Below are 20,753 nucleotides of genomic sequence, written 5' to 3'. Positions count from 1 at the left end.
CTCAGAGCGACTGGTCGACGTCATGGCGTTTGATTTCGGGGCGTCGGCACGTGATGTCATCTTTGACCCCGATCCATCGAAGGCGGTGCGGCTTGGTGTCGCCCTCTGCCCCTGTATAGCACGGTCGGATGTCGATAACAGGATTCGGGTCCTTGTGAAGAATGCTGGAGCAGAGCCAGTGAGGTTGTATGCGAACTCTGTCTTGGGAGAAGTCAGCGAGGGGCAAGTGGCGGCAGTGGCTGACGGAACGAAACCAGACAGAAACGGCCCGGTTCAGGTTGATCTGTCGGGCGCAGAACTAGGCGATCGAGACCGGGGAACGCTCAGGAGGCTGTTAAACAGTTACCGAGATGTTTTCGCAAACACAGACGACGAATTGGGTCGAACAAACATTGTTCAGTTCTCGATCAACACTGGGAATCGCCCCCCGGTGGCAGTCCGAGCACGCCGTACCCCCTATCATTTGAGACCCGAAGTTCGGAGGCAGATTATGAACATGGAAGAAAGAGAAATAATCCAGAAATCGACGTCGCCATGGTCTGCCCCAATTTTGATGGTAAAAAAGTCGGACGGGTCATATCGTTTTGCGGTAGATTTTCGAGAGCTGAACCGACAAACAGTAGATGAAGTAGCGTACCTCCCATCAGTGAAGGAATGTCTTGACAGTTTGGCTGGTTCACGGATTTTCACAACATTGGACCTGAATTCGGCCTATTGGCAAGTTCCAATAGCGCCGGAAGACCGGAAAAAGACGGCGTTTCTGACCGAGGATAACAAGTGGGAGTTTCTGGTTATGCCATTTGGGGCCAAGGGAGCTCCGGGCTGTTTCTCACGTCTGATGACCGAGGTGTTGCGCGGTCTGCTCGGACACGGCGTGACCGCGTACTTGGACGATATTATTGTGGGAGGCACCACGATAGTCGAGCATTTGTCACTGTTACAGGCTGTCTTACAAAGACTGAGACAGGCAGGTTTGACGGTGAAGAGCTCCAAGGTGGTTCCCTGTCGTCGTCGCATTCGTTTTCTTGGTCACGTGGTCTCAACGGAAGGTCTTGAACCTGACCCGGAGAGGGTGGAGGTGATCCGGAACTGGCCCCGACCGGAGACAACGAAACAAGTCCGGCAGTTCACCGGCCTCTGCAACTATTACAGCGACTTCGTGCCGAATCTTCAACAGCTGGCGGCGCCACTACACGAGATCTCGGGTAAGGCGCGTTTCTCCTGGAATGTAGACCGAGAGCAGGCATTCGTGAGACTAAAGGATGCCCTCTGTCAGGCCACTACGCTACAGCTTCCAGACATGACCAGAGAATTCGAAATAAGCACAGATGCCTCGGATACGGGACTCGGATGTGTCCTGTCGCAACGTACGGAAAGTGGGCAGGACAGACCGGTGTGTTTTGCCTCTAAGACATTTTTTGCCGCTGAACGCAATTGGCATATTCGTGACAAGGAAATGTTTGCCCTGATATTCGCTGTCAGGAAGTTCCGTACTTACCTTCTTGGTAAGCCGTTCCAGTGGTTCACGGACCATTGCGGTCTTCAGTGGCTCAAGAACACAAAGGATCCGAGGGGTCGATATGCCAGATGGATAGAGGAGCTGGAGGAATTCCAATTCACGGTTCACTTTCGGAAAGGCGCTGATAATTGTCCGGCTGACGCACTCTCCCGCAGGAGTGAAGGCGTGGGTGGCGGTGTGATGCCGCCTCAGGTGGCTGAAATCTCTCAGCCAGACCGGAGAGAGGACGAGAACGAAGAGTTTCTCCGGGCTCAACAGAATAACAAGTCTATGCGGGCCCTGAGAGACGAACTCATTCTGCACAGGCGGCACGGACGGGCATCTAGCAAATGGCTGCACATGGGTGTTGAGCCGGCCATTGATGTTCAAAGTGGTCTGTTGATTGGGAAGAAGGGAGCTCAGAGGTATATTTTGGTTCCAGATGAAATGATTGTGAGGGTGCTTCAACTAAAGCACGACAAAGCTGGTCATTTTGGCGCCGAGAGAACGACTACTTTGGTGCGAGAGAGCGGATATTTATGGATGGGGATGCACCAGGATATCAAAAACTACTGTCGCAGCTGTGTGATTTGTGCACGGTCCAATGACCCTCAGCGACGCCTCAAGGCGCCACTGGAAATGACCACGCAGCCAACGGCTCCGTGGCAGCATGTGGCCGTGGACCTGATGGGTCCGTTTGGCCGTGCGCCAACGACGAGGGGTAATCGTTACACCATCGTAGTGTTGGATTTATTTTCCAAGGGTGTTGAGATCGCGGCGATTCCTGACAAATCGGCGGAGACTGTGGCCAGGGCCCTCACCGAAGTGATTTATAGACACGGGTTACCGGATTCTATTCTCACCGACAGAGGACTGGAATTCGACAATCAATATCTGCTGGCATTAACCAATGCTATGGGCATCGACAAAAAAAGAGTGAGCGCGTTCCACCCTCAATCGAATGGAGCTGTTGAGCGGGCGAACAAGACAATTGGTTCTATGTTGCGCAGAAATGCACAGGAATATAGAGAGAGCTGGGATACATGCATTGGGTTGGTTCGTTTTCTTTCAGTACATGACGGCACCTCATCACACAACAGGATATTCGCCATTTTATTTGCAATACGGACGTCATCCGAGAACCCCCGAGATGGCCCGGCTGGAGGGTGCTAAAGTTACCAAATCAGAGCAGGAGTGGGTAAAACGACTGGAGCGCAATTTGCAAGAAGCGCACAAGCACGTGATCATGAGAGAGGAGATCAAGAAGAAGGATCGCGTTGAAAAAAGCAGACTCAAGAACGTTGGGGTGAAATATCGTGAAGGGGATAGAGTTTTCATGAAGGTACCAAAACGTACAGGAATGCCGGGAAAGCTCCAGCCGCGCTGGGAGGGACCGTTTATTATCATTAGCTGCAGGCAGGGGAACACGTACCGGATTAAGAAGGAGGACAACTTTCGGCAGCGATATGTGCGACACTACGATGAATTAAAGCCGGTGGAACGTAGACAAGAACGGCTTCAGGAGTGGCATGGAAAGGGCACCGGACAGTTATCATCCCCGCCATACAAATCCAGCGTCACAAGAGACAGCAAGAAGGACGAGGAGCAAGGCCGAGAGCACGGACAGGTGGTGTTAGACTCGGATGATTCAGAGGAGGAAGAGGAGGAAGAGGACGTGAGCTCGGAGCAAAACACGGCCGAGCCAGCGATCGGCTCGTAAAAGTGGGGTGGGGATAGTGTGATGTGCATAAGTTGGGGCACCCCGCGTGTGCGTGCCTGGGCGCGCCTCTGCGCGCGCCTGCCGCCGTGACCGGGACCTGGGCGACGGAGCGGCGGAGAGTCAGTCTACGGTTTGAGGTGAGTGAGAGCGCGCGATCACACGACTTTTCAAGCAAAACAAAGGCAGCCCTCGAAAACAGAACTCCTAATTACCCAAAAAAACTTGCATTAACAAGGCGCAGCACGTTTAGAATTTCCTCATATTCTGGTCATTGATCTGAGGTAAATTTGATCATCGGAAAAAGGCTGGTGCGGTTATATCATTTCTGAAAGTCGGTCACAAGTTTCACAAATCAATAAAAACACGTCCATGTGAAGACGTGCAAGACTGGCTGATAAGTACACCAAAATCAAACATATATCAACTGCTGCGCGGCTCGTGGCATCCTCTCATGAGACTCACAGAATTTATGTCACAACTCACAACTAACGGCATTTTATGACCCCTTGTCCCTCAGAGGACTTCTGGTTTGCTCATCTATGGTGATGCCTTGCGCTCGGTCGCGACTCGCGCAACCGGCCACCCTTACAGACCAGGTGTAATTCGTATCATTACCTTTTCACTTTTTATTACACTTGACAAACCCTATAAAACTTTTGGAGCGCCAACTGCTTCTTTTAGCCCCCTGCACTGCTCCGCCACCGCTCTTGCCTCCATGCCCCTTTGAACGTCTTTCGGGCAAAAAATCGCCAGTGAGGCGATACTTATACACGATAACGTCCAAAGTAGCATCACATTTGGGTACACCAGCGTCCAGCAAGAAACGTACTAATACGCACGTCGTATGTACGGCCCTCCATGTTAAGTGGTCGGTTGCCAACATCACAATAATCGATCTGCACTGATGAATACGTCTAATGGCTGTTGAAAACCATTGCCGATAGTGCGTACGTAGGCCGTATAGTGCACGACATGCTGACGATAAGGTGTGGCTCATCTGCGTAGGCCAGTACGGAGGTGGCGTTGGAGGAATGCAATGGTGGTGCATCAACTGCCCCCCCCCCCCCCTCCCTTCCATCACCGGAAGTCCTCGTGGGCGCAGTGGCAGACGTGAATTGGAGACCCCGGATGTAATTACATGTGTGGTATGACTCCTACACACGTTAATGACTGTTTGCGTATTCAGCTTTATCTCGTGTACATACACTTGTGAACTCGTCGATGAATGTTCTCGCGTAACAGAGGAAGACGATGCTGCAAAATTGGAAAGCAATCAGCCCCCAGCTGTTGTAATGGAATTGGCCGGAACTGTACTAGATAGCTCGAGTTGGTTATATCAATTTATGCAGTAGGTCGCCTAATCTGTGTAGATATATTGCCAAGTAAAATGATATTGCGCTCACTCGTACTCGTAAGAAAATTATCATGTTATCACCAAATACTTCAGTCGACATATTCATTCAGTTAACTTTGCACCAGGCGGTGGGGGGCATTCCCCCCCCCCCTCTTGAGTTTTTTTCTTCAATATATCTCCAGAACCGCTGCGCCGATCTTCACCAAACTTGCAGTACCCTCCTGTGAATAGCTTTTACACATTGTGACCAATTTTTTCCAAAGGCTATGATAGTTGGCTGCTAATGACGTCGGAGTGACATCTTGTTTGCCATTTTCGACCCCAAAAAGGGTTTCGCGGGAAGAGCTGTCAGGCCTACACCTTTAGAGGTACAAAGAATGTTTCGACATAAAAAAATGTAGAATTAACAGGGCTACAAAACTGCCTTCACGGATTTTTGAAATTTCTGGATTTTGACCCCGAAAAATGAAAATAGCTTTTTTGAATATAATAGCTGAAAACTCCAAAATGTTTTTGAATTTCGAATAAAACGGAATATATGTGATGGTCCCTACCATCTTCTATCTACACACCAAATTTGAGATCGATACCTCTTTTTTTGGCCAAGTTATAGGAAAAAACTGTTCGAAATTGATTACGTCAAATTTTCAAACTCCATTTTTAGCAATTCTAGACCACGTAGCGCAAAACAAAGACCACCATGAGACTCTCAGTGACGAGTTGCATCGAATCGATACCCATTTTATGCATAACTATCAACTTGGAAATTTGACCTTTTTTACCTGAATTTGACCCGACCTCCACCAGAAAGTGACCTAAACCGTACCTGATGGTCTTATAACCAACACCATTTAGTTGGAAATGAAAAATTGACCATAAAACATGCATCGCACAACCTTAGTAAAGTTGGGTTCATGTGCTGACCTTTGGTGACCTGACCTGTGACCTGACCTTGTTTTATTAGTGACCTCTAATAGCAGCATATGTAGGTACTAGGCAACTGCCGCCCTATCGCTGATCTTCGACAAAATGCGTTTTACTCGATGTTATAGCGCATTCCCTAGAAGACCCGTGAACGGTGAAACATTTTATCTTTGACCTGACCTGTGACGCCATCGGTGACCCCGAGGTCAATGAAATTTGGTTTCCTTCGACAAATTTGACAGAGCTATCGAAAGCCATTTGAATTTTCCGGATCCGTCCAGTAGTTTCGGAGATACGGGGGGAATGCCCCCCTCCCCCCACCGCGCGGAAGGTGGCCGGGAGGCCCACCGCCTGCCGGATTAACAAATATGTACATAGAACATTTGTAGTAAAATAAAAAAAATAACTGGCACCATCTCTGCTGCCTGAGGTTGATCACGACGACCTCCGCTTCAGATTACCAAGAGCAGCAAAAGGCAGTATGCACCGTTCAGCACACGGACTCGCAGCTTTCAAGTTGTCGGTTTGGAGCCCTAGTTTTGGATGGCTGGAGTAATCAACGACTACCACCGGCACAGTGCCAGTCCGTGGGCTGTTAGCAGCGGACATGCGACGTCTGTTCAGAATAATGAATATCTAGGAACAGACCTCATAGCGATGGGTGTCGCCTCATGACCGCAAACTGCGCGGGCTGTTGCATCGTTCTCTCATGCCACGCCTCCAGTTAATTAATGAACTCTGCGCCTGCAGTGCCGTGTGGCCATTTTTCACCTTCGCCCGGGTTCCGCCGGCGGTTTATTGACATAATGAGTCATTGACTATGATTTATTGAAGAAGGCCGGATGAAAAGCAGCTTCAACAACAAAACTTCGAGTGCAAGGAAATTGCGGGCGTTGGATAAAAAACTCACGTCTTCGGTCTTACCCTCGCACAGAATATATTAACGATAACAATGCAATTTCAAAATCACTCAATAACAAAATACGCATGCTTCACCATGTATTTGCATAGGGTCAGCTACTAAAGTTCTCAAAACCGAGCTAACTAAATTCAGACTCCTTATCCAAAAGCACTGCTTATAAAATCTTATCACATATCCAAAGCGACAGTCAATGCGGTATGATTGCATACTGAGTCATTCACAAGAATCACTATCATTGACAAAACAAGTCAATAGAAGATAAGTAACAAAACTGGAAGCTAAAACAAATACATGAATATGTAGTTTCTTTCGATTATATAAATACACACATAAATCAACATGCAACTGGTGCCTGGAAGTTCAGACAGACAGTTGAACGACCCAAAACAAATGTTTGCATTCGCTCTCATTTTGCAACTGAAATCCTTATCCCGCGGAAGGTAATGATTTGCTTTTTCAAACATAATTTGCGAAAAAAAAACCCTGCCGTGAATGACCTCTTGTATGACTTATTGCTGAAGACAACGAAACCAGAGCCATAACCAGCGACAGAGGTAAAAGTTACGTCACATGCCTATGCTAACAACACTAGCGCTACTACATATAGACGGCAGTAACGTTTAATTTCGTTGCATACGATCGCACTGCACATTTCTCGCAAGTTTGGTCCATATCACAGTACCTAGCACCGTCTATTCGCGGCGAGTCATCTCCCCCGCGGCGGTTCGTGACGGGTGCGGTGTCACGCCCATCACGTCACGCGCCATCTGCAGCTGCCGCTCGCGCAGCAGCTCGACGAAGCTCAGCTCGGGCCGCGCCAGCTCTTCGCAATCTCGAGTCCGGTTGCGCGGCTGGAAGCCGGTCACTCGCTGGCTGAACATGGCAAAGTCCGGGCTGAGCGAGGTGCCCTGGCTGCTCACCATGCCACACTCCTGGAAAGCTCGCTCGTTAGCGGCGCGCAGCTCAGCCACCTCTCGGCGCATGCGTTCCTCGCCGAACTCGGCCACTCGCCGCTCAAACACGCGCCGGAAGTGGTTGTAGAGCTGGTAGTCTCCGGCGAGCCAGCGCCGCAGCCGCAGCCGCCCACGCTGCGACAGGTGGTCCCGCGCCTCCGGGCGGAGCGCGTTCAGCCGCAGCCCGACCACGTCCTCGGTCCGCCAGCACAGCAGGTGCTTCAGCAGCACCAGTGACTCGTCCATCCTCTCGGCCAGCATCACCAGGTGGAAGCGGCGCTCAGTGTCGGCCACCAGCCGGCGGATGGCCTCCGGGTCGGTCAGCCGCTCCTCCGGCAGGCCCAGGTCCCACAGCATCTGGTTGCGGCCCAGCACGTGGAAGAACCGCTCCTCAGGGATCGGCTCCTGCTCGAGAAACTCGTCCAGCGGCATGAACCGGTCATGCTCCACGTAGGCGTACATGGAGCGGAACACGGCCTCCGGGTCGCGCAGGGCCGTCACGAACGTCGTGTTGGCCGGCATCACGCTGGCCACCTGGCCGTGGTCCCAGCGGTTGTGCACGGCCAGGATGTTGTAGCCGAGCGGGTGCCAGGGCAGGTGGCGCACCAGCTCGGCCCGGAACGGCTCCCGGCGGCCCAGGTAGTTGCCCTGGCGCGGCAGCACGAAGGTCAGGTTGTGGCGCAGCCCGAACCGGAACAGGATATTCTGCACCGTGGTGGAGGCGCACTTGTGCGTCTTCAGGAAGGCGATGTTGATCTGCGGTCGGCAGACAGGCTCAGAGATTGGCACTGGCCGTCTGAAACCAAAGGGAATGGTTCCAGTCAGCGATTGGGAAACGGTAGTGTACATATTTAAATTCGAGGTTCATACGTGGCGTCAATAAAGAGTTAAATGCGTCGTTGATGATTGGCTCCCATTGGATTCAAGAAGTAACTATCACACTACACAATACAGTATACACATATTCTTTTGTAGACATAAAAATCGTCAGGCTGCGCAGGGGTTATAGGCCGGCAGCCAAAGTTCACTCTCTTGGCCGTTTTACTGATCGGAAGCATGAAGCATGTACTATAGCAGTCCCCTGTATACTGACCGTCATAGAGATCTTATACTGACCGTCACCAGGCGTCGCGTCGATAGGAGGAGTAGACCAGCATGGTCCCCTATATACTTATCTGTCTGATATAGGAAGAGTAGACCAGCAGTCCCCTGTGAACTGACCGTCTGACTGTGTAGGAGGAGTAGACCAGCAGTCCTTTATATACTGACCGTCTGACTGTGTACGATGAGTAGACCAGCAGCAGGCAGAGCAGCAGCAGCACGCCGCCGGTCAGCAGCAGTAGCAGCTGCCGCTGACGACGTACCATTCCGCCGGTCACAGCCATCGGCCGTCGCAGCTCAGAGCCGCCGCAGCTGCCCGCCGGCGGACGGCGGCGGCGGCCCGACTCTCATCACCGCCACCGGCTGTCTGAGGACATCGCATACGTACTGATTGTGAGGGTGGAACCAGAGCGTCCGTGGAGACATCTGATATTCGGCCTGGATTCGGGAGGATCGACATGAGGCTTGCACGCACGTGCACTAGATAACATTCATTTCAAGTCATCGCTTTCATTCGTTTCTGCCGAGAAAAGAAAATTGTTGTGGTGATGCTCACCCACACCCTGAAAGGTTATTGTCAGTCCCTCCCCATCACTGAACTGTCGTGGCTTATAACTGTTACTGATTCCTAACATGCGGCTGTCACAGGACAAGACGTACCTCAGTCATTCAAATCTGCTGCAGAATTAAGCACTTACGCACGTAAGCTGTCTTCCTGATAGTTCAGGCATCGAGGATTGTGAGTTCAAGATCTTGAAACGCTTGGAAGTATTTATCATGGCGTCGGCTAAGAAGACATAAAATATTTGCTGGTCTGACCGAATATAAGCTCAAAATCTTAGTAAATTAGACGTATAAAACGATATGAAGTATATAATATATGCTGTCACCAGATATTCATATGCAAACAACAGGAAAAACTCCAATATGATTTTGAACCGAAACAGGTATAATAAAATCATTGATAAGGCACCAAAGAGTATTGATTAAGCTAAGATAAAACTTGTAAGCAAATTTGTAACCGACGGTCCAAAAGTGTTCCGCAGAACCAGGTGGTCAGTGCAGCGAAAGCGACAGTGTGGACTACTTTCATTGAACGGAAAAACTGATAAGGATGGCGTGAGAAGTCACGTGAATTAACATTTAACCCATGCGTCTGATCGCAAGCATTGGCAAAAATGCAAATTATGTATATCCTTCGACGGATGGTGGTGGGTATGAACTATTACCCCTCGTGTTTACTTTTTAATTGGTCCTGACGGAATATGTGATACGTGACCCTAATTATGATCCTAAGGTCATCTTATAAAAGGTCTGCAGTTTTTGTCAACAACATTTGATACATGTGCATAGAGCGACGGGTGATTAGCTTGTACGTGGTAAACTCAATGCTTTTTTTGTACATCGATTTTGGACAATGTGTGAAATTTTTGACCCCAGGTCATGTCAGGTCAGGTCACCAGGTCAAGTTAACTGACCAAGCCTAAAAACGTTTGCAATCATGTCCAGCCTGCAGTGTTTGTCAGAGAGGTTTTAAACTTGATTGATTGCATGATGTTATGGGCGCATGTAACTTGTATATCTCGGATCTTTATATCCGTGACCTAAGGTCAGGTCAGTGGCGTGACCTTTCAATTATAAGTCAATGGATAAAACGAAAATACCTCTAGATCCGTGTGTACGCATAGGAACAGTCCAAATATCTTAGAATCACAATAAATTGGACCACCCGTGACGAACAAGGGGTCTTTTTTTGCTGATAGCCTCTAGAAAGGTCATCCGAGGTCATTTGAGGCTACAAACAGTTTTTTTGCCAATAACTCGCGATTGGAAAGAGATAGAACGCTGGGGATGGTCTCATTGTGTTTGTCTTGTTGAGACGCTTCGACTGATATGCGACATGACCTTTTCCGGTCAAGTCATGACCTTGACCTGAGGTCAAATTTTGAAGTTGACCTTTCAAGGTCAAATTTTAGTTCATTCGACGCGTCTCGGCGAGAGGAACACGATTCTGGCAATATAAATGCCGTTCCTTTTTTTAGTCAAAAGTAATTGTCGAAAAATATTTTTCGTAAAAACAACTATTTTTGAGTTTTTGCCCTCTGGTGGCTAAACTGTTGACCTGAGGTCATTTTTGATAATCACCTCATCAAAAGAAGAGTTCAAAAGCTATCGATTGCTTTTCCATGCGTTTTTCTAGCTATCATAGTTCCTGAGATAATGGCATGTTTTCTGAAAAATATAATGAAAATTCGCAAATTTTGACCTTTGATGACCTCTGGTGGCCCCATTATTGCTCTAAGATGAAAAAATGGCTGGAATACTTTTAAACTTACGCATCAAGAGCTATCGACTGCTTTTTACAGCGTCTTTCAAGCCCTCTTAGTTTTTGAGTTTGAGTTAGAGTTGGGTGGTAATTATGCCCCCCCCCCCCTAGGGTGAAGTTGGCTGAGACCGCCACTGGGGCGCGGGTTAACCCTCGCCGGACCTATTGGTTTTCTACATACGCGCCGGCCCGCGGGGGGAGGAGGCGGTTACGACCCCCCTTCGCCGTTTCGCCCCTGGTGAACCTAGCGCGTCGCGGAAAAAGCGAGCGTGTGCGCCGTTACGAGACGCAGAGATTGATACCCGATTTTAACCCGCGCCCTGCTGGGGGGGGGGGGTGTTTGAACACCCCCCCCCTTGTGGTTTTCCGCGAATATCTCAAAAACGGCGGCGCGGAGCGCCGCCGTTTTTTGTACACCTTATCATACATCAATTCTACACATGTTGTGAAAATTTCAGACCAAGGTCATTCAAGGTCAGGTCACCAGGTCACTTGAAGTGACCTCACCTCATAAAAAGTTTCAATGTCTGTCATAGCTACACCGAGTGACCGATCGCTTTGAAACTTTCAGCGATTGATAAGGGTAACAGTATCTATAAAATTTATATCTCGGAATTTTGATATCTGTGACCTAAGGTCAGGTCAATTTTGCGACCTCCCCATTATAAGTCAATGGGAGAAAATTGAAATGCGCCTCTTTTGGACGAAAGACATTATAAACACTCCCAAACACTGAATTACAAGTGGTTTAGACACACTGAACATGAAAATGGTGTCCGTGACCCTTGTTTATGCCCTGAGGTCATCTTAGGTCACGAATGGTATCGAACAGTTTTTCGCAAATAACTTTTGATAGAGGCATGCTAGAGCGATGAAAACGCCTTAGATGTGTTCAGCTCGACGATACGGATCGACTGATATGCAACATGACCCTTTCCGGTCCGGTCATGACCTTGACCTGAGGTCAAATTTTCAAGTTGACCTTTCAAGGTCAAGTTATAGTTCATTCGATGCGTCTTGACGAGAGGAACACGATGCCGGTAAAAGTAAGCTCGTACAAGGCTTGGGTCAAAAGTTATTGCCGAAAAACTGTTTCCGAAAAAAATCGGCTATTTTTGCAGTTTTTGCCCCCTGCAGGCAAAACCGTTGACGTTAGGTCAAATCTGAGAGAATTACTCAGAAAGGGCGTTAATAGGGCTATCGAATGCGCTTTTCTGCGGCGCTGTAGCTCTATTGGTTCCCGAGTTATGCGTTGGCTTCTTGGAAATTTTCGATATTCGACCTGGAAATCGGCGAAATTTTGCCTTCAATGGCCTCTGGTGACCTGACCTTTGACCTGACCAAAAAATTGACCGAAGTGATTTCGTCATTATTTTTGACGCTCTTTCGAACGCCGCCTTCCGCGTATCGCTACGTGGCCCAGGAGCCGAGTTACAAGGGGGGGGGTGTTCAAACACCCCCCCCCCCCAGCAGGGCGTGGAAATCCAGGACCCCCAGCCGGGCGCGGGTTAAGGTTCTAGGTCAACCGGTGACATCTGAGGTCAGGTCAAAAGCCCCAAGGTACGGGTCCGTTTTTGGTGAATAACTTCGCAAAAACGGCCGCTGAACTGCGATTTTGGCAACATCGCGTTCGTCTCGCTCAGGCGCGTCGAGTGATATACTTTTTGTTTGGGTTAGGTCAACTTAGGGTGTTAATCTCGGGTCACGGTCAGGTCAGCGCCCTCAGGTCACGAAAATGGTCGAATGAGGCCATGTCGCATATCATTCGATTAGGCAAGTCTTCCTGAGTCCATTGGTGGCTTTCCCGACTAGCTAGCTTAACCCTCGCGGGCCCGGGGGGGGCGTTTTTCGCCCCCCCTGGCGAATATTTGCGATAACTCCCGAACGCTTAGGGATAGGAAAGCGAAACTTTCAGCACCTTTTCTCCCATCAATTTGACATCTTCCGAAGTAAAAAATTTGGACCTAGCCCCCTTGATGACGTCACAAGGTCCATTTTTCTAGACCCCTGCACGGCAAACTTCGGCGTCACAGACGTAAACTTCAAATAGCTGCCAAAAATAGAGTTTTAGAGATAAAGACAAATTACGAGCACGGCTGTGTAGCGTTTGACCTAGAGAAAAATGGAAAAATAGTTTTGGTGACCTGAGGTCAGAGGTCAGGTCAATGACCCCGAAATGTGGTTTTAGTTTTTCGCAAATAACTTCGACAAAAATGGTCCTAGAGCTACGGCAGTGGTACCATCGCATTCGCCTTGTCAAGCCGCGTCGAATGATATATATTTTGTTCGGAAAAGGTCAAGTTTCATGTTGACCTCATGTGACCTCGAATGACCTCTGGTTGACCTTGACACATTGAAGGTCGTTTATGATAGATTTGTACCCGCTGATCACGAATCTGGCATCTATTTTCCTCTAAGCCTTCATTTAGAGCTTCCGGATGGCAAAATTGTCTTATTTATTATCACTAACTTGAATCAGTGAAATAGCCTCTAGCAGGGATACTCTTCTCTGACCTTGACCTTTGAGAAGCCTTGTATCGTAAGATGAACCACAAATAGGGAACTGATAAGCCTCAAAACATTTCAAAACATCTTGAAAGTTAGCACGCAAGATGTGCGAAAAAGTGCCAAGTTTGAGGTCAATTTTGAGCGTGACCTTGACCTTGACCTTTGATTTGGAGCACATTTTCAGAATTCTCAGATTCTCTTCTTTTGTTTGACACCCAATTTTGCCGGTTTGATGCAGCCTGCCGTCCTCTAGAAGGCTTACTTTGAGATCACTACACATGTGCCGGTTTTGGCCTTTGACCTTGACCTCTGACCTTGAAAATTGACCTGAGGTCAAAAATTTTAGGTGCATTAGAATCGTCTCGTAAGGACCTTTCGTTTGGTATCGCTTTTGTTTCCGTAGCTCCCTTATTTACGGAGTTAGACAGGGGGGCGAAAAAACGCCCCCCCCCCCGGGCTGCGGTGGTTGGGATTACCCCCCGGGCCCGGCCGGGTTAATTTGATCGGGAGTTATTGACGAAAAACTAATATGACCCTAATGACGTCGTCATAAATGACATCACGCAAGGTCAACATTGCAAAAGTGAAGCATCGAACCTTGCAAGGAGTACATGAAATCATGATTCTCTGTGCTTGAGATAGTTAGAGATCGTTCCCGGCGCCAAAATAGTAGTTTTCATTTTTCCCCATTGACTTTTAATGGTGAGGTCACGAAAATGACCTGACCTCATATGAACTTTACGAAAAATCCGAAATAAACAAGTTGCGAGACTTCTAATGGCGACTAGGTCCTGCAAGTTTCATTTCCCTGTGATAGCTCCTCTTGCAGTGAGGACGTTGCGAAGTTGCGACATGTGAAGGCCGTGCAGAGGTTCACTTATGACGTCATAGGTCAGTGACCTGATCTGACCCGAAAGTGCGGTTGGTGATAAAAGATCTGGCTTGAATCATAGGTCCGGTATACAAAGTCTCAGCTATCTATCGCCGGCGTGTTCGGAGCTATCGCGAAAAAAAAAAACTATGAGGGGGCGGCACCCCCTCGGCCGGCGAGGGTTAACCCGCGCCCTGCTGGGCTATTCAGCCATACGCGCCCTGCTGGGGGGGGGGGCAGATTCTGCCCCCCCCTGTCTAACTTCCGAACCGATGGTCGTAGAAAGACGGGGAAAACGGCAATCGAAAGCTCTCAACAAGGCGGATCTTAAGAGCCCATTTTTTTTGCTTAAGTAGGTCAGAGGTCAGGTCAAGGTCAGGTCAAGGGTACAAAATGCAAGTTTCTACAGTATCGGCCTTGCACCGTAGTTGCCGAAGAATGGACTGAGACTGATTGCCAAAAACGTGTTCTTAGACTACCAAGACAATATTCGTTGCACACAATGTCATTCAAAGGTCAAGGTCAAGGTCAGGTCAGGTCAGGTCAGGTCAGGTCACCAAAAACAAAATATAGAAAAGGGCATGTGCGACACATGTTTTATGGGTCATTTTACTCATGGAATTCAATAGGCACACTCAATAAGTGATATGGACCACCTCTGGATGAATTTCAGGTCGAGGTCAGGTCAAGGTCAGGTCAAGTGAGGTCAAATTTTGAAGTTGGTTGTTAAGGCCTAAAAAAGGTGTCTATCCGATGCAGTTTTTCACGCCGAATCGAATGGTGCTATTTTCATTTCCGTATGAGTTCTAGAACTTCCAAAGAAATCATTTTTTCAAAATTTTTGTTTGTCGTGACGTCATAAAATTTTGAATAACTCCCACATTTTTGAACCGATTCTTCTAAAAATTGGTATGTAGGTGCACATAGACCACTTCTTTGACATATATTCCGTTTTTTTTTCGATTAACTCAAAATTTTGGATTTTATAAATATTTTTTCCAAAAAAGTCAGTTTTTTGGAAAAAAAAAATTTGGCCAAAATCCAAAATTTTCAAAAACCGAGATAGCCATTTGATAGACAAAGTAGAATCACGTATAACCTTTTCTGTTACGTCTTGATTCCTTTAAAAATGAAGAAGTTAGCGGCGTTTGAAATTTTGCCGTTTTTTAGGCGAAAATGGCGAACATGACGTCACTATAACGTCAATTTCTCAAAACTTTCCGACGGATTTCGCTCTAATTTTTCAGAGAACGTGTCAAATTGATGTATGATAAGGTACTGAAAGTTTGATGTCGCTGGCGTAACGCGTTTAGAAGTTATTGGTGAAAAACGGGAGGGGGGGCAGATTCTGCCCCTCCCCCCAGCGGGGTGCGGGTTAAAGTACCTAACTAGTGTAAAAGCTCTGTGACAAACGTTATTACAAAATGATATTTCCCAATTATCCATTTATTACATTAAACACAAAATAACGTGCAACCTTCCCTTCTGTAGCTTATAAACACCTGTGTTCTATGCCTAATAACCTTTTTGCGTGTAGAGCATTCCAACAGCAATGCACATACAGGCAACTCAATTCCCTTGTAGTGACAATGATATGAACTGGATAGGATAGCGCAAAGCCAGTCGGGCTTACATTATGACGTACAAAATGTGCCCTCCCGCTGGCACCTACGCCGAACGGTTTGCAAGGATAGCACGGAAAGCTGAAACAAAATGCATGGTCGTCCTCCAAGCGTTCAATTGCTCTCGACCAACCTTACATGCGATAGCTCAGCCACAGCCAATGCTTGTTCTAAAGTCCAGCGACATTTTTCTATGAGTATGTGTATTTTGGTCCTATCCGAAATCGGATGAATTTAGCAGGCATTTGAGGCGAGCGCAAGTGTAATTACGAGTGATACCTTTCTCCCAAACACAGTATCAAATATCTAACAATGCACCAACTTCCTGGCCATCTCTACGGCTCACCTTCACTTTATTATGCCCTCTGGGAGCGGATGAATATGTCGTCACTTCTCCCTGGGATGTAAGCACACCTCCACTCCCCGGAAACAGCCAGTGTCACTCTCTTTCTCGACTACTTCCTGAACATACCACCCTGTCCGCACGCCGTGTCGCCCCTATCCAGTCGGTCTCTCGCGCCGCCGTCGCCCCCGTCCAGTCGGTCTCTCGCGCCGCCGTCGCCCCCGTCCAGTCGGTCTCTCGCGCCGCCGTCGCCCCGGGCAGTTGCGGCCGTGCCAGGCGTCGGGACCGACGGTGACGTCACAGCTCGATGGGAGCGGATCGGCGCGCCCCGTGTCGGTCGATAGGCCGACCGAGCCGAGCTGACTCTCCGCCGGCCGCCACGCCGACACTCGAGTCGGGCTGGCGACGCGCTGACGAACCCAATGACCGACCGGCCTAAAGAGCCGGGGAGGATCAATGACGGACCCAATTTGTCACCAGTCAGCCGGAAGAGCAATTAGACTGGAAAGAACTAACAAAGTGTGTACAACAAACGGTCTGGTGGAACGACATGGACCTAGCAAACGTCGGAGAAGCACGTCAGTCCGGCATGGAGCGAGAACCGCATGTATGTCCCCCGCGATCGGCGGGCAGCTCATTCAGAGCCATGCGGCAAAGCATAACTTCAGGCGCCGACTGGTGGTGCCATCTATTGGCAGGATTTGAAGCACATACACAATCAACCAGCGCCACAAGCCTACCTACCGAATCAATTCTCGAGCTCGAGGTATGATTCCTAAATTTAGAGGGTATGATGACTTCATGGCTAAAACCGGTAACTGGTGCAACATTTCGATAGCACTTTATTTGAAGATGTCGATTATACAGCTCCTGATATATGACTTGCAAATTATCCCAGCCGTAGGTACTTACTCGTGCCGTAAATCTGCTTTTCAGGTATAAATGTTGGCGTATTTGGAGTTGTTCTGTGCTTTTTGTATGCATAGGCGCGGGAGCCGGGGGGGCAGTGGGGGCAGCTTGCCCCCCCAACTCTGGGGCCGTGGGGGCGGTGCCCCCACAGCTTTGAGACGGAATACCACACTTTTTTGCAAATGTTTTCTTTTTTTGTTGAAAAAGCCGAGGGGTGAAAAATAAGTGGCCTAAAACCGGTGAGAAAACTAGATTTGGGGGTACCCTAGGTTAATCTCTATTATGGTGTGCCCCCCCACTCGGAAAGTAGTTCCCGCGCCCCTGTTTGTATGTTTATTGCAGGATAGACATTGTCTGAATTATTTAGTGGGAGCGAGGTGTGCAGCTACACTACTTCCCGGCACATACTGAGCACGCCTGTCGCCACCGGTCATTACCGCAACTCCAGCTAAAGATCCATAGGCCCTTTATTCACTCACTGCGGCGGCTATTGACTGCAGTGCACAGGGATTGATTACTCAATGCAGCCATTTGTGTGTCGATGGCGCGTCCTGCTTGTGGGCAGCCCATCGGGCGTGTCTATTCCATAGCGCTCTATTGTGTCGTAACAGCGCCGTCGCGAATGTCAATTGTGATCGTGTTGAACAGCCGAGGCACGTTATCCGTATGTATGCTGAAACACGCAGTGACCTTTGTAAAGTTCACCGCAGGCCGCTCAGTTCTCATCAGCCTCCCGAACGGAGAACCGCAGGCGGGGCGAAGAATGACGGCAAGTTTAGTAGACTACTCAATATTGAACGTTTAAGTCATATATTCTCTTTTTCCGTAATTATTGGACAAGCGATGAGAACGGTGACGGCGGAAATGGGTGAAATACAAAGAGGAAATACAAAGAGGCAAAAACTTGTTCTGCGTGAAACCACCAATGACAATGACATGTCAAATGGCAGTGTCTCAAACTCATCTTCCAAATGTTAAACGCTTGAAACAATGCACAAATGAAGTCAAAAGTAGTTTATTTCAAAAATCTTAAAAGCTACAATGATGCATCCAAAGCTGCCTCCCAATCATCGATACGGACACTCTGCCGTCAGTTACGGTTAACTGCCCGGTACAAGTGTAGGCATATGTGATCTGCAGGCTACATACTGCTCGTCCTTGCAATCAATGGTGCTTGGTCGATTATTTGAGGCTCAATCACACTATACAAGCACTAAATCGTCCATCAAAAAGACAACATAAGGGAATAAACAGATCACGGATGACACGTACATAAGCACTACACGAGAAAGTAATCGGTGCCCAAGAGCGAAGCCAGTGACTGGGGAGTAAAATCTGGAAAAGCGGTCGCTATACGTTAACTGCTCAAAATTCTATAGATGTAGATCACTAGGCAGGCAGCGTGACAAACGATTGCTAAATCATCCAGAAATGAACAAACTGGCGTTTCAGCAGAGTGATACAAAACGAATCGTGCGTGGTGTGCAACAGAACAGCTTACTCCAACAACGTACGAAGCTCTTCGGTGACAACACTTACAAAGAAAAGAAGACACCACAAGAAGATGAATCTCGTACTAGGCATAAAATATTTAAAAATGGGGCGCACTACGATTACATAGACACAGTATCAAAATAACTTTCCCTCAAGTCGGAACTGCGATCTCACAGGACATTTCACTGATTATCAAAAGCCGTGATGGACAGTCCATCCAAATCGCGACGGTAGCAGAAACTCGAGCCACCCAACCTCCTCCGGCTAGCGGCCCGAATCCGTACCAATACCCTCTACCCAGTCCTTTTTGTGGGTAGGAGGGTATCGGTCAAACCCGGGGAAGGAACGGGGCAGAGCACAGACAGTATCGTTCACAGGTTTTTAACAGCTTATCAGGTGGACAAGGCCGGATCAAAAAGCCACCGCAGGATTTCAGTAAACTACTATCCCAAACGCAGAAAAGGTGTCCATCATGGCTTTTGCATGGATACAGAAACACATGATCACAAAGGAGTAGACTGGATCTCGGCCCGCATTCTTTGGAAGCTTCATATATATGTCATATCCCCAGGTAAAGTCCGCTTTGTTATACTGCGACTGTACGAAAGCGGTCCCCGAGGCGAGTCACCGGTGTGACAATGTGCAGCCCTGCTAGGAGGCTAGGGCACTCCGCGGACCGGGCGGGGCGGACGTCACGCGCCCTACACACTGTCTGCCGGACTCTGGAACTCGGCCAGCGCCTTGATGGGCGTCAGGTGCTTCTTCTGCGAGCCCTTGCGCACCTTGGCTCGCACCTCCTCCGGCTTCTCGCGGCGCACCAGAGGCTTCTTCTCTGGCGCCTTCATCTTCCAGACCACGATCGGAGACTGAAGAGCACACAGACCACAGGTCAGGCCCGTCCACAGTCCCATAGAGTGGTGAAGGTGCCGGACAGGACACTGGAGACAGAAGGACGGCAGGCAGAGATCCACGAAGATAGGAGAGGCCCGTGGTGAGGAAGGTAGTGGTGCTCACACTGGTGAGATGACTTGTCAAGATGGATACAGTAACAACTAACAACCAGTGATTGTCAACACCATTGGATCAACTTACACTTGTGACAGAAAACAAAAGGCGGAAAAGGTCGAAGTTCAGAAGAAATATGTGACATTGGGGAAAATGTAACACAATGTTGTGACATCAGACAGCCAGATCCACAAACTAACTATTATGCTAAAAACACTATGTAACTGATGGGCGAAGTATTCCGAAGGATGTGATGAGATCTGGCTGGAAGGTAAGGACATAGTAAGGGAAACATCGCAAGGAACGAAACAATTGTTTATTGCACATAGTAATCCCAACCTCATTGTCTTAACTCTCGAATCATTCAAACACCCCACTGAGCGCGCCCAGCGCCGGCCGGAGCCGTGCGCGCGCCGCTGGCCCTACTCACAGAGACGCGGGTGCTGCGGTACTTGGTGGAGGCCACGTAGGACGCCTTGACCGTCACCACCACCGTGTTCATCAGGTTCTTGGCGGCCTGGATCAGCGAGGTGGCGCTGTCCAGACCCGAGACGATCAGCTCGCCACTGATGTTCTGAACGTCGGCCTTCACCTGAGGGGGGACGGGGGTGTGAGCATGAACAGTTTGTATTGGATAGCCGACTGTCGAACAGTCTTGGCTATCGAATCACATGACGAGGAGTAGAAAGGAGATATCAAGGAGGTACTACATCCATCCGCAGCTGCTATCGTAGTCAAATAGTAAGCTATACACTGTCAGCCGCCAAGCCTGTGCAGGTCACACGGGATGGTATGTGGGGTCGAGTTACCAGCCCATCTTCAAGCCTATGTTGGGCGAAAGGGTGGTTAGGACCATTACTAGCCTCCCTCCCCTATATACCTTGGATGTGATGTTGAGCTGGTGGGTGTAGAGCGCGATCCGCTGCAGGTAGGCGATCAGGTCCTTCTTGGTGCTCGACTCGGGGCACTGGTCGGCGATCTGACGCGTCATCTTGTCCAGGTGGGTGCCCGCCTCGGAGATCTTCTTGGCAGCATTAATGACGTCCATGGTAGTCTTCAGCGGGCCGCGGCCCCTGTCGGTTACAACAGCCTCGTCACACACAGAACATGATTCAGCCAGAAACAGGTCTAATCTTTGTCCACCACACGGATAGAGAATACAAATCAATTCTCAAACTACCTGAGATGACATACTACGCCATT

General features: G+C 48.9%; 2 protein-coding genes across 13 annotated transcripts in view; both read right to left on the bottom strand.

The window, feature by feature from the left end:
- Nucleotides 1-6,416: 6,416 nt before the first annotated feature.
- Nucleotides 6,417-16,300, bottom strand: LOC122379582 (galactose-3-O-sulfotransferase 4-like). Of its 4 annotated transcripts, XM_043361886.1 has the most exons (4): nt 9,171-9,559; nt 8,658-8,839; nt 8,593-8,609; nt 6,417-8,167 (listed from the first exon to the last, which is right to left on the bottom strand). In XM_043361886.1, the coding sequence occupies exons 2-4, from the start codon at nt 8,754-8,756 to the stop codon at nt 7,111-7,113; spliced, it is 1,173 nt and encodes a 390-aa protein (XP_043217821.1). In that variant the 5' UTR covers nt 8,757-8,839; nt 9,171-9,559; the 3' UTR covers nt 6,417-7,110. The 4 variants fall into 4 exon arrangements, with proteins under 4 accessions (XP_043217821.1, XP_043217822.1, XP_043217824.1 ...); XM_043361887.1 differs by lacking the exons at nt 8,593-8,609; nt 9,171-9,559 and adding an exon at nt 16,146-16,300 and having other exon boundaries at nt 8,641-8,839; XM_043361889.1 differs by lacking the exon at nt 8,593-8,609 and having other exon boundaries at nt 8,641-8,839; nt 9,171-9,570.
- Nucleotides 16,301-18,050: 1,750 nt separating this feature from the next.
- LOC122379542 (catenin alpha-like) overlaps nt 18,051-20,753 on the bottom strand; it is a 69,704-nt gene continuing 67,001 nt past the window's right edge. For all 9 annotated transcript variants that reach the window (XM_043361821.1, XM_043361825.1, XM_043361822.1 and 6 more), the window contains 3 exons: nt 20,431-20,623; nt 19,981-20,142; nt 18,051-19,411 (listed from right to left, as the gene is read on the bottom strand). In XM_043361821.1, coding sequence (XP_043217756.1) covers nt 19,247-19,411; nt 19,981-20,142; nt 20,431-20,623 — 520 coding nt within the window. In that variant the 3' untranslated portion in view covers nt 18,051-19,246. The remainder of the gene's footprint in view (nt 19,412-19,980; nt 20,143-20,430; nt 20,624-20,753) is intronic.

This window comes from Amphibalanus amphitrite, unplaced genomic scaffold (assembly GCF_019059575.1).
Source record: "Amphibalanus amphitrite isolate SeventyFive unplaced genomic scaffold, NRLGWU_Aamphi_draft 000080F_arrow, whole genome shotgun sequence".
NCBI classification, from domain to species: domain Eukaryota; kingdom Metazoa; phylum Arthropoda; class Thecostraca; order Balanomorpha; family Balanidae; genus Amphibalanus; species Amphibalanus amphitrite.
This window is presented reverse-complemented; position numbering and strand designations above follow the sequence as displayed.